At 45.9% G+C, this 13,582-nt stretch overlaps 1 protein-coding gene across 10 annotated transcripts in view; it reads right to left on the bottom strand.

Moving 5' to 3' along the window:
- Window positions 1–13,582, bottom strand: part of PPARA (peroxisome proliferator activated receptor alpha) — a 103,353-nt gene that overhangs the window by 29,367 nt on the left and 60,404 nt on the right. For all 10 annotated transcript variants that reach the window (XM_050805880.1, XM_050805882.1, XM_050805881.1 and 7 more), the window contains one exon: window positions 443–603. In XM_050805880.1, the coding sequence (XP_050661837.1) occupies window positions 443–603 (161 nt within the window). The remainder of the gene's footprint in view (window positions 1–442; window positions 604–13,582) is intronic.

Raw genomic sequence — 13,582 nt, forward strand, 5'->3', positions numbered from 1 at the left:
TTTCTTTTCCTTTTTTTTTTTTTTTTTTTTTTTTTGAGACGGAGTCTTACTCTTGTTGTCCAGGCTGGAGTGCAGTGGCGCAATCTTGGCTCACTGCAACCTCTGGCTCCTGGGTTCAAGCGATTCTCCTGCCCCGGCCTCCCAAGTAGCTGGGATTACAGGCACCCACCACCATGCCTGGCTAATGTTTTTGTATTTTTAGTAGAGACAGCGTTTCACCATGTTGACCAGGCCGGTTTCGAACTCCTGATCTCAGATGATCCACTCGCCTTGGCTTCCCAAAGTGCTGGAATTATAGGTGTGAGATACCGCGCCTGGCCTGAGGTCAGTTTCTTATCCGGGACTTTCTGCAATCTCTCAGTAATGACTGCCATTTGCTATAAAAGTAACCACAAGTGGTTGATGGTGGCAGCCACCGGGCCCTGTTCCAGGTCCCCTCTACCTTGCAGCCTTCACACGCGTGGACTCCGTAATGGTAGCCTGAGGCCTTGTCCCCGCAGATTCTACATTCGATGTTCAATGCTCCACTGGGAGACTCGTCCACGCTGCCGGGGACCACAGGATAAGTCACCGAGGAGGGGCTCGAAGCTGGTGAAAGCGTGTCTGGGGAAAAAGAGGAGAGACAGATGAATAGTCCAGGCATCACTATCCTGTGTCTGAACCGGGTCTACGAGGATGTGATTTAGCATATGAGGCATCTAATGCTGAGGCGTAAACCTCAGAATACCCATGCAGGGCCGGGCCCTGCCTCTGGGTCACACCCTCTTGCACTCCTACAGCTGCCGTTGTGCTGTGCTCCCAAAGCCAGCATGCTCGCTCCGACTGCTGCTGAGCTGACCCCGAGCTCCGGACCCACACATCTCAGATCACGCATCCCTAGACCCACGCATCTCCGCCCCGCATATCTCCGGACTCGAGTGTCTCCAATCCACACATCTCCGCCCTGCACATCTCCTCATTCCGACATCTTCGATCTGAGCATCTCTGATCCGAGCATCTCCAATCAGCGCATCGCCGCCCCGCGCATCTCCGGACCTGCACATCTCCCATCCACACATCTTCAGATTCTCATCTCCGGACCTGCGCATCTCCGGACCCGTGCATCTCCGGAACCGCAGATCTCTGGACCCGTGGATCTCTGGACCCATGGATCTCTGGACCCATGCATTTCCGATCTGCTCATCTCTGTTCTGCATATCTCCAGACCCACTATCTCCGGACCCCCGCATCTCTGGACCCGTGCATCTCCTGACCCCCTACAGCTCCTGATTCGCACATCTCCGCTCCGCACATTTCTGGACCCACGTATCTCCGATTCGCCCATCTCCTGATCTGCGCATCTCCGGACCCGCGTATCTCCTGGCCCTCCACATCTCCTGATCCCCACATCTCCTGATCCCCACATCTCCGCTCCGCACATCTCCAGACTCCCTCATCTCCTGCTCCATACATGTTGGGACCCTCACCTCTCCGGATCCACAAATCTCGGGACCTCTACATCTCTGATCCGCACATCTCGGGACTGGCACATCTCCTGATCCGCATATCTCCGGACCCCCACATCTCCGATCTGCACCTCTGGGTACCCGCACATCTCCGGACCGCACATCTTGGGAACCGCACTTCTCCAGACCCGTACATCATACCCACACATCTCCTGATCTGCACATCTGGGGACCGCACATCTCCGCTGCACACATCACCAGACCATCTCGCCCATACCTCACCCTGCAGGACTCCCCATGCCCCCGCGCTGACAGTGCCACACAGAACTCTTTTTGTTTGCTTCCTTCCTTCCAGTTCTTCCACAATTGCCAACTCAGTAAATGGCACCAGAATACAGTATAAAAATCTGTGTGGGTAACACCAAATGCATAATCCATGAAAGAGAAAATATAAGTTGGAATTTATGAAAGCTAATTAAACCTTCTGCTCTGCAAAACACATTGCTAAGAAAATTAAAGACAAGCCACAGACTGGGAGAAAATATTTTCAATACACATGTGGTAATATACAAAGAGGTCTTAAAACAACAATAAGAAAACAAACAACTCAATTGAAAAATGGGGGCTGCGTGTGGCGGCCAGGTGTGGTGGCTCACGCCTGTAATCCCAGCACTTTGGGAGGCCAAGGTGGGCAGTCACGAAGTCAGGAGATGGAGACCATCCTGACTAACACGGTGAAACCCCGTCTCTACTAAAAATAACAAAAATTAGCCGGGCATGGTGTCGTGCGCCTGTAGTCCCAGCTACTTGGGAGGCTGAGGCAGGTGAATCACTTGAACCCAGGAGGCGGAGGCTGCAGTGAGCTGAGATCATGCCACTGCACTCCAACCTGGTGACAGAGCAAGACTACGTCTCAAAAGGAAAAAAAAAATGGGCAAAAGATCTGAACAGTCACTTCAGCAAAGATGATATACAGATGGCATGTAAGCATATGAAACGATGCTCAGCATCATATGTCATTGGGGCATTGAGAATGAGAAAAACAATGTGGTGTCACCACACACCTACTAGGGATGACCAAAATCCACAAAACTGACATCATCAAATTTGGTGAGGATGTGGAGCAACAGGAACCCCCATTCATTGCTGGTGGGAGTGCAACATGAGACAGCCCCCTTGGAGGACATTCTGGCAGTCTCTGACAAAGCAAAGCAGTTTTACTGTATGATGGAATCACACTCGTAGGTATTTGTCCAGTTGATTTGGAAACTTCTGTCCACACAAAACCTACACAAGTTTAGAGCAGCTTTTTTTTTTTTTGAGACAGAGTCTCACTCTGTCACCCAGGCTGGAGTGCAGTGGCACAATCTCAGCTCACTGCAACCTCTGCCTCCAGGTTTAAGTGATTCTCCTGCCTCAGCCTTCCAAGTAGCTGGGATTACAGGCACCCATCACCATGCCCAGCTAATTTCTGTATTTTTAGTAGAGACAGGGTTTCACCATGTTGGCCAGGCTGGTCTCAAACTCCTGACCTCAAGTGATATGCCCCCCTTGGCCTCCCAAAGTGCTGGGATTATAGGTGTGAGCCACTGCGCCCGGCCAGCTTTATTCTTAATTGCCAAAAATTGGAAGCAACCAAGATGCCCTTAAATAGGTGAATAGATATACAAACTGTGGTACAAACAGACAGTGGGACTTCATTCAGTGTAAAAAGAAATGAGGTATCAAGCCATGGAAAGACATGAATGACTCTTAAATGCATATTGTTATAAAAGAAATCAGTCTGAAAAGGCTACATACTATATGACTTCAAATTCATGGCATTCTGGAAAAGGCAAAATTATAGCAACGGTAAAAAGAACCATTTCTGAGCTGGCTAGGGGTGGGAGAGGCAGGGTTGAATAGGTGAAGCATGGGGTTTTTTGATGTGGTGAGACTATTCATATGAAAATGTAACAGTGGTCTGGGTACGGTGGGTCATGCCTGTCATCCCAGCACTTTGGGAGGCTGAGGTCGGCAGATCACTTGAGCTCAGGAGTTTGAGACCAGCCTGGGCAACATGGTCAAACCCTGTCTTTACAAAAAATACATAAATTTGCTGGGCGTGGCAGTGTGCACCTCTAATCCCAGCTGCTTGGGAAGCTGAGGTGGGAGGATCACCTGAGCCCTGGGAGGCTGAGGCTGCAGGGAGCTGAGATTGTGCTGCCACTGTACTCCAGCCTGGGTGTCACAGTGAGACCTCCATCTAAAAAAAGAGTAGAATAGAATAGAATAGAATAGAATAGAATAGAATAGAATAGAAAAAGAAAGAGAGAAAGAGAGAAAGAAAGAACGAAGGAAAGAAAGAAAAAGAAAGAGAGACCGGGCATGGTGGCTCACGCCTGTAATCTCAGCGCTTTGGGAAGCCGAAGTGGGTGGATCATGAGGTCAGGAGTTTGAGACCAGCCTGGCCCACATAGCGAAACGTCATCTCTACTAAAAATACAAAAAAATTAGCCAGGTATGGTGGTGCGTGCCTGTAGTCCCAGCTACTCGGGAAGCTGAGGCAGCAGAATGGCTTGAACCCGGGAGGTGGAGGTTGCAGTGAGCCGAGATTGTGCCACTGCACTCCAGCCTGGGTGACAGAGTGAGACAAGAATGCAAGAAAGAGAGAGAAGGAAAATGTAGTGGTGGATATATGACACTATGCATTTGTGAAAACCCACAGAACTTTATAGTTCAGATTGAACCTAACGTGTGCAAATGAAACAAAACTAATTTAGGAGGTTGGAGGATCCCAGGGTGGAATGCAGAAGGTAACAAAACAATCTAACTGTGCTACGAATGTAGGAAACAATCTCAGGGGAAAAAGTGGGGGCAGGTACGGAAAGGCGCTGCACTGAATAATTTAGAATGACTGGAATCTATAAGACTAAAGGCAAAAGGATCTGCTCATCAACACTGTGCTCTAGCTGAAGTTTTTTTCCCACAGGGTGTGGGTTAACAATTCTGATGCCACTGTACAGGTATACGGAAAATGAACAACGAATTCAAGGAATGGTGAAGTTGACAGGTAGGCAAGTGGAGGAGGCTAGAACAATCCATCTGATAACAGATGAGGGCTGAGACATCAGCACACACTCATGTTTGGCTTACTACAGCTATAGATGGCCACGGACTGAAATACTGATAGATTCCTGTATACACATAGGTTAGTATGTACACGTATATGTATTTGCTTTGTCAACTGAGAGAGCCTAAAAAAGGGATACTTCAGTAGCATCCTGAAATGATGATAGTGAACGCTGCCTGGGACCCACATGGAGCTGGATACAGTCCTGTTCTCACCTCTCACAGTGGAAGATCACTGAAGTCATGGAGCATCAGGCAAAGAGCTCAGAGTGGTTTTGCCTCAGCAGTGGGGCAAAGTTATCTCTAAAATAAACACTGCAATGGTCCCATCTAATGAAGCTGAAAAACAGGACCTGGAAGGATCGAACATTTTCCAAGTCACTTAACTGCATCCCAGAACAAAGTTCAGGAATATTTATAGGAAATCAAAAATATCCATCACCCAATAAAGTTCCCAACATATGGCATCCAATGAAAACAATTGGCCGGGCGCGGTGGCTCACACCTGTAATCCTAGCACTTTGCGAGGCCAAGGTGGGCGGATCACTTGAGGTCAGGAGTTCAAAATCAGCTTGGCCGTCATGGTGAAACTCTGTCTCTGCTAAAAATACAAAAAATTATCTGGGCATGGTGGTTAGCGCCTGTAATCCCAGCTACTTGGGAGGCTGAAGCAGGAGAATTGCTTGAACCTGGGAGGCGGAGGTTGCAGTGAGCTGAGATTGTGCCACCGCACTCCAGCCTGGGTGACAGAGTAAGACTCCATCTCCAAGGAAAAGAAAAAAAAAGAAAGAAAAAGAAAAAGAAAAAAAAATTGCAGGACACATGAAGAATCAGAAAAATATGACCCATGACGAGGAGAAAAATAAATGAATGGAAAGGGACTCAGAAGTGACACAGATGACAGAAATTGTGGCTAAGAGTTTTTTTTGTTGTTGTTTTTGTTTTGTTTTGTTTTGTTTTGTGTGTGTGTGTGTGTGTGTGTGTGTGTGTGTGTGTTTGAGATGGAGTTTCGCTCTTGATGCCCAGGCCGGAGTGGTGTGATCTCGGCTCACCGCAACCTCCACCTCCCGGGTTCAAGCGATTCTCTTGCCTTAGCTTCCCTAGTAGCTGGGATTACAGGCACATGCCACCATGCCTGGCTAACTTGGTATTTTTAGTAGAGGTGGGGTTTCTCCATGTTAGTCAGGCTGGTCTCGAACTCCTGACCTCAGATGATCTGCCCACCTCAGCCTCAAGACATTTTTAAAAAGTTATTCTGGGCTGGGCTCATGCCTGTAATCCCAACACTTTGGGAGGCCAAGGCGGGAGAATTGCTTGAACCCAGGAGTTTGAGACCAGTCTGGGCAACAAAGTGAGATCCCTGTCTCTACAAAAAATTTAAAAATTAGCCAGGTGTGGTGGTGTGTGCCTGTGGTCCCAGCTATATAGGAGGCTAAGGTGGGAGGATTCCTTGAGCCCAGGAGGTCGGGGCTGCAGTGAGCTGTGATCACACCACTGCACTCCAGCCTGGGCAACAAAGTGAGACCCTGTCTCTAAAACAAAACAGCAAAAAAAGTTATTCTGACCATATTCTAAATGTTTAAGAAGCTGAGTGAAAGACTGGACATGTTATATAGATACATGGGTGAAAACAGAACCAAATCATGCTTTTAGTGATGAAAACTATAATATCTAATATGGAAAATACACTGGATGGGATTAGGAGAAGATTAGATATTGCAGAAGAAAAAATTAGTAAATTTGAAGATGTAGCAATAGAAACTGTCCAAAGTGAAACACAGAAACAAGACTTAAAAAAAGAACTTAGCATTAGTGAACTGTATGACAACTTGAAGTGGCCTAACGTATATATAACTGGAGCTCCCAAAGGTAGAGAGAGACGGACAAAAAAAATTTGAAGAAATAATGGCCTAACCTTCTGAATTTGATGAAAACAATAAATGCACTGATCCCAGATGCTCAATGAACCTCAAGCACAAGAAGCATAAAGGAAGAAACCATCAAATGGTTCAGAATTGGTGAGAAAGAAAAAAATGTAGAAGCAGCCAGATACATAAAAAGGTAAAAGATAACAAGAGGTTGGCAAGGATGTAGAGAAAAAAGAACCCATGTCCAATGTTGGTAGTATTGTGAATTAGAATAGCATTATGGAAAATAAGTATGGAGGTTCCTCAAAAAAACAAAAATAGCACTACGTATGATCCAGCAATCCCACTTCCAGGTTTATATCCAAGGAGATTGGATCCAGTACACTGAAGAGATGCCTACACCTCCACGTTCACTGTGGCACCATACACAGTAGCCTGATGTGGAATCATCCTAAATGATCATTAATGAATAAAGAGATAAAGAAAATGTGACACACACACACACACACACACACACACATACACACAGATACTATTCAGCCTTAAAAAAGAAGGAAATTTCATTTGCAACAACATGGGTAAATCTGGAAAGTATTACGCTAAGTAAAATAAGCCAGGCACAGAAAGACAAATACCATGTGATCTCATATGTGAAATCTAAAAAGGTCAAACTCACAGCAGTAGAGAGTGCAATGGTGGTTATCAGGGGCTAAGGCTGCCGGGGGGAATGGGGGGATGTTGGTCAAAAGGAACAAGGTTTTAGTTACACAGGAAGAATAAGATTTAGTGATCTACTACCCAGTATGGTGACCATAATTAACAATGATGTGTTGTATATTTCAAAATTGCTCAAGAAATACTTTTTTTTTTTTTTTGAGATGGAGTCTTGCTCTGTTGCCCAGGCTGGAGTGCAGTAGCATGATCTCAGCTCACTGCAGCCTCTGCCTCTTGGGTTCAAGTGATTCTCCTGCCTCAGCCTCCTGAGTAGCTAGGACTACAGGTGTGTACCACCATGCCTGGCTAATTTTTGTGTTTTTAGTAGGTACAGGGTTTCACCATGTTGGCCAGGCTGGTCTGAAACTCCCGACCTCAAGTGATCCACCCGCCTTAGCCTCCCAAAGTGCTGGGATTGGGCCTGGCCTCAAGGAGCAGCCTTTAAGTGTTCTCACCACACACAAAAAATGGTAAGTTGGTGAGGTGGTGGATATGTTCATTAGCTTGATTTACACATTCCCCAATGTAAACATGGACCAAAACATCACATTGTGCCCCATAAAAATACAATTATTATTTGTCAATTAAAAATTAAAACTAAAATTAATCTCAGTGAGCTGAGATTACACAACTGCACTGCAGCCTGGGCAACAGAGTGAGACTCTGTCTCAAAAATAGATATAAATATAAATATACATATATATAAATATACATATATAAACAACCATATATATATGTGTGTGTGTGTGTATATATATATGGCTGGGTATGGTGGCTCACGCCTGTAATCCCAGCACTTCGGAAGGCTGAGACGGGTGGATCGCTTGAGCCCAGAAGTTTGAGACCAACCTGGGCAACATGGTGAAACCCCGTCTCTACAAAAAATACAAGAAATTTACCTGGGCATGGTGGCGGGTACCTGTAGTCTCAGCTACTTGGGAGGCTGAGGTAGGAGGATTACCTGGGCCTGGGAGGTTGAGGCTGCAGTGAGCTGAGATCATGCCACTGAATTCCAGCCTGGGCTCAGAGTGAGACCCTCTCTCAAATAAATAAATAAATAAAAATATGAAGTATCCATAAAAAAAGGACATTGATAAATTGGACTTCATCAAAATTAAGAACTGGTCTGGCATGATGGCTCATACCTATAATCCCAGCACTTTGGGAGGCAGAGGTGGGAGGGTCGCTTGAGTGCAGGAGTTCAAGACCAACCCTGGCCACATAATGAGTCTCCATATCCACAAAAAAAAAAGAAAAACTTAGCCAAACATGGTGGTACACACCTGTGGTCCCAGCTACTCAGGAGGCTGAGGTCGGAGGGTCTCCTGAGCCCAAGAGGTCAAGGCTGCAGTAAGCCATGATCATAACACTGCACTCTAGCCTGGGCAACAGATTGAGACCCTATCTCAAAAACAAAACAAAATAAACAAAAAAACTATTTTTTTTTTTTTAAAGATACTATTAGTAGAAAGAAAAGAAAGACAAACCACACACTGGGGAAAATATTGTAGATCACATGTCTGGTAAAGTATTTGTATTCAAAATATATAAATAATGTTCAATAGTGAATAGTGGAAAAACAAGTAACTCAATTAAAAAATAAGCAAAAGATTTGAATAGAAATGTCAACAAAGAAGATATATGGTAAATAAGCATACAAAAAGATGCTCAACATCACCAGGGAAGTGCAAATAAAAACCACCACAGTGAGAGACCATCACACACCTACTGACATGGTTAAAATTAAAAAGATTGATCATGGAGGAACTGGAACTCCCCCATATACTGCCAGTGGGAATATAAAATAGTATAGCATTTTCTAAGATTTTTCCGAAATGTTGGAAAAGATTTTGGCAGTTTCTTAAAAAGTTACACAAACACCTACCATCTGTTCCAGCCATCACACTCCTAGGTATTTATTCAAGAGAAATGAAAGCAGAGGTCTATACACAGACTTGTACATGAATGTTCATAGCAGCTTTATTTGTAATAGCCACAAGCTAGAAACAAACTCAATGCTCATCAACAGGTGCGTGAATCAGCAAACTGTGCTATGTTCACACGATGGATGAAGAAGAATGAACTACTGATGCTTGCTGCAATGCAGATGAGTCTCACAGCCATTCTGCAGAGCGAAAGAAGCCAGCCTAGAAAGAGTACGTGCTGTATGATTCCATTTATATAAAATTCTAGGAAATATAAAGCAACCTAGAATGATAGAAAGTGGATCAGTGGTTTACTGGGGGAGGGAGGCAGGGAGGTATAGGGCTGGGAAAAGAGTAATTAGAAAACAGCACAAGTGGCCGGGCGCAGTGGCTCACACCTGTAATCCCAGCACTTTGGGAGGCCGAGGTGGGCGGATCACGAAATCAGGAGATCGAGACCATCCTGGCTAACCCGGTGAAACCCTGTCTCTACCAAAAACACAAAAAATTAGCTGGGCGTTGTGGTAGGCGCCTGTAGTCCCAGCTACTCGGCAGGAGAATGGAGTGAACCTGGGAGGCGGAGGTTGCAGTGAGTCAAGATCGCACCACTGCACTCCAGCCTGGGCGACAGATAGAGGCTCCATCTCAAAAAAAAAAAGAAAAAGAAAACAGCACAAGTAAACTTCAGGGGTGACAGACAGAGGCACTACTGATAGATGCAGGAGGCAGATAAGGGGGGAGTCCCCAGAGAATCTGCAACCTGCCCCATAAGTGTTTACATCAGATGCTTTTGTGCAGATGAGGGAACCTGCCCAGGGTTCCCTTGTCTGGACAGGCCCGCAAGGGACGGGGACCCAGCTGGGCACTGGGAGAATGGGGTGGAGCCACGGGAAGTTCTCACCTTGCGCATTGGGGAGGAGCCTGGCCTCCAGCTCATGTGTGGTGGCCTGGTTATCAGTCTGTGAGCTGGGAACCCACTGGCAGGATCCCCTCTAGCTTTGCTGAGAGTTTTTCTCTTTTTTCCTTTTCACCCAATACTGCTCTCCTCACCCTTCTATGTGTCCACGTGCCTAATTTTTCCTGGTCATGACACGAGAACCCAGATTTAGTTGAACTAAAGAGCAAAAATTCTGCATCACGATTTTGAGTGTGATGATGGTTTCACAGGTGCGTGTGCATGTACACGTATCAGACTGTAACCTTTAAGGATGTGCAGTTTATTGTATGTCAATTATGGCAATAAAGCCGGGAAGAAAAACCAGGGGTAAAAAAGTACGTTGGCTGAGTGAACCAGCCTCACCCATCCGGTCTCCTGGGTGTAAAGTTTAAAGTAAGTGCATTTAATATTCAGCCCTTCTGAAAGACCAGTCTACCTAACTAGGAATATTACCCAAAAGAGCAGATTAGATACAAAGATGAAAGATCTAATTTACAAATAAGAAATAATCTTAAATAACCTCATCTCTCAGACTTCGCAGTAACAGTACAGTAAAACCCGGAAAGAAGCAAAGAGGTTTTAAGGATTGTGAGATGAGTACAAATGACCACATGTATGAATAAGAGCGAGGAAATGCTGGGAGGGAAATAAAAACGGGTTATCACCCCACTCGCTACTTCAAAGGCTAGTGGTCAAAACCAGGGATGTGTGTCCAGGACAATTCAGTGTGGTCACTTTTTATAAGTTCTCCTTTTTTTTCTTTTTGCCATAAAGTTCCTTGGAATTGGTTCAAAACAAATTTGGAACCCTCTCTCTCCTCCCCTGAACCCTTGTTATTTATTTATTTATTTAAAAACGGAGTCTCACTCTGTTGCCCAGGCTGGAGTGCAGTGGTGTGATCTTGGCTCACTGCAATCTCCGCCTCCCGGGTTCAAGTGACTCTGCTGCCTCAGCCTCCAGAGTAGTTGGGATGACAGACCGAGATTGCACCACTGCACTCCAGCCTGGGCAACAAGAGTGAAACTCTGTCTCAAAATATAAAAAAATAAAATAAAATAAAATATTTTATATTAACTGGATCATAAGAAATATGTCCTTAAGCTTAAGAGGTGCATGCCTCCATGCCCAGGTAATTTTTTTGCATTTTTAGTAGAGATGAGGTTTCACCATGTTGGCCAGGTTGGTCTAAACTCCTGACCTCAGGTGATCCACCCGCCTTGACCTCCCAAAGTGCTGGGATTACAGGAGTGACCACCGTGCCCCACCTGCTCTTAATTTATTTAGGTAGGAAGCACAGTTCAGTCTGTGGAATTGGGCTAAATGTGGCTTTTAATGGATTATACAGACCACAAGGCTAGTATGCAGGAAATTCTCAAGCCTTACTTCTGTCAGAACTTTCAGATGAGTTAAAAATACGTTTTAGATTATAACTCTTAACAATGACCTAAAATACGCTACTCTTAGAAAAGGATCCCTGCATCTAATTAGAAGAACAGGGTTCCCTCCTGCATGAGGACCAGGGGTCAGAAGAGAGCACAGAATAAGGGGTCCTGTGTTTAAGCTGCTGGGGGAGGTGAGAGGGGGCCGAGCAGCCCTCCTAGCCACTGCCGGGAAAGAACTTTCCAGAGCTAGAGCCACACACCCACCCACTCCCGCAGCTCACACTAATTCCATATTTCAGAACAAGCTCTAGAGTATATTTTACCCAGAGAAAAAAGCGTATCTTTGAACTCTTTTACTAGACAATGAACTATATTTTTCACCCTGGGGGTGGGGCTGGGGGAGCCTGCCTTCCTTAAAAAAGAAAGGCAAAAAAGAAAAACAAACAAAAGCAAAATAAATCTTTTCAAACCCATAAAGAAAAAGTTTTTCTGATAAATAGCACAAATAGTCAGTGAACAGTGAACCAGCATGGGGTGTGTCTGTGATGGGTGAAGAAAGGTCGCACATTGTGGGGTTAAGGGCTGGGTTCTGGGCTGGTGATCTCCGGCCAGTCAGGATGTCCTGGGGCCTGCCTGCTTTCCTCCTTCCTTAAATAAACATAGCAATGACCTCACAAGGCTGCTCTTGGGCTTAGGCAAGCCGAGGTGAGAGGTGTGTGGGCAGCCTGCAGTGCTCAGGAAGCAATGGCGGTCATTGTCAAAGCCATTAACCTGGGTTTGCTGCAAGCAACCTACCCAGGCCACTCAAGGCGCCACCTGATGCGGAGCCTTTTCCTTGCTCTCCTCCAGCCTCCCTGTCCCCTCCTGCACTGCTCTGGGGGCCATCATCTCCCTAAACCTTCACTCTCTCCACAGTGCTTATCCTCTGCTTAATGCGCCAGAAGAAAGGGAGTCAAAACTTGCACCATCTGTAAAGATCTGCCAGGGTCACTCCCAAAGCTGCTCAGTCACAAAGGCCCCCCAGAGTCCTCAAGGGCTCACTAGCCTCTTGCAATTCCTGATTGACTAAGCTGAGAACACTGCCACCTTTTACAAGGCACGATCACGCCAGCATGCAGAGAACAGCCCTCTAGAGCCAGCTGAGAGGCAGGGTCCAGGCCCGGGCGCTGTGTCGTTCTGGCTGTATGAACAGTGGCAAGTTACTCAATTTGCCTTGTTTTTTTTTTTTTTTTTTTTTTTTTTTTGAGACGGCGTCTTGCTCTGTTGCCCAGGCATTACAGGTGTACACCACCATGCCTGGCTAATTTTTATATTTTCAGTAGAGATGGGGTTTCACCGTGTTGGCCAGACTGGTCTTTAACTCCTGACCTCAAGTGATCTGCCTGCCTCGGCCTCCCAAAGTGCTGGGATTACAGGTGTGAGCCACCACACCTGGACTTTTTTGTTTTTTTTTAAGACGGAGTCTCACTCTGTGGCCAAAGCTAGAATGCAGTGGTATGATCTCCGCTCACTGCAACCTCTGCCACCTGGGTTCAAACGATTCTCCTGCCTCAGCCTCCTGAGAAGAGTAGCTGGGATTACAGGTGCCCGCCACCACACCTGGGTAATTTTTTGTATTCTTTAGTAGAGACGGTGTTTCGCCATGTTGGTTAGACTGGTTTTGAACTCCTGACCTCAGGTGATCTGCCCGCCTCAGTCTCCCAAAGTGTTGGGATTACAGGCATGAGCCACCACGCCCAGCCAAGTTACTTAATTTCTTTGAGCTTATTTCTGTATAGTCACGCACTACACAGTGACATTTGGTCAACAACAGACCGTAAGTTCAACTGTGGTATCATGGTCCCATAAGATGATAATACTGTATTTTTGCTGTAACCTTTTCTATTATATGTTTTGGTATGTGTAGACACACAAATACTTACCACTGTGTCACAGGGGCCTATGCTATTCAGTACAGTAACACGCTGTACAGTTGTGTGGCCTGGGAACAACAGGCTGCACTGCAGAGCCTCGGTGTGCAGCAGGCTGTTCCATCTGGGTTTGTTTAAGTGTACTCTATGACTTTCACACAATGATGAAATCGCTAAGGATGCATTTCTCACAACCTGTCCCTGTCATTAAGCAACATGACTGTAATACCCATGTACACACCACCCAGGTTTATCAAATATACAACCTAGAGAGAATTGGAGTCCCCAAG

Source organism: Macaca thibetana, chromosome 10, assembly GCF_024542745.1.
Source record: "Macaca thibetana thibetana isolate TM-01 chromosome 10, ASM2454274v1, whole genome shotgun sequence".
In the NCBI taxonomy this organism is placed as follows: Eukaryota; Metazoa; Chordata; class Mammalia; order Primates; family Cercopithecidae; genus Macaca; species Macaca thibetana.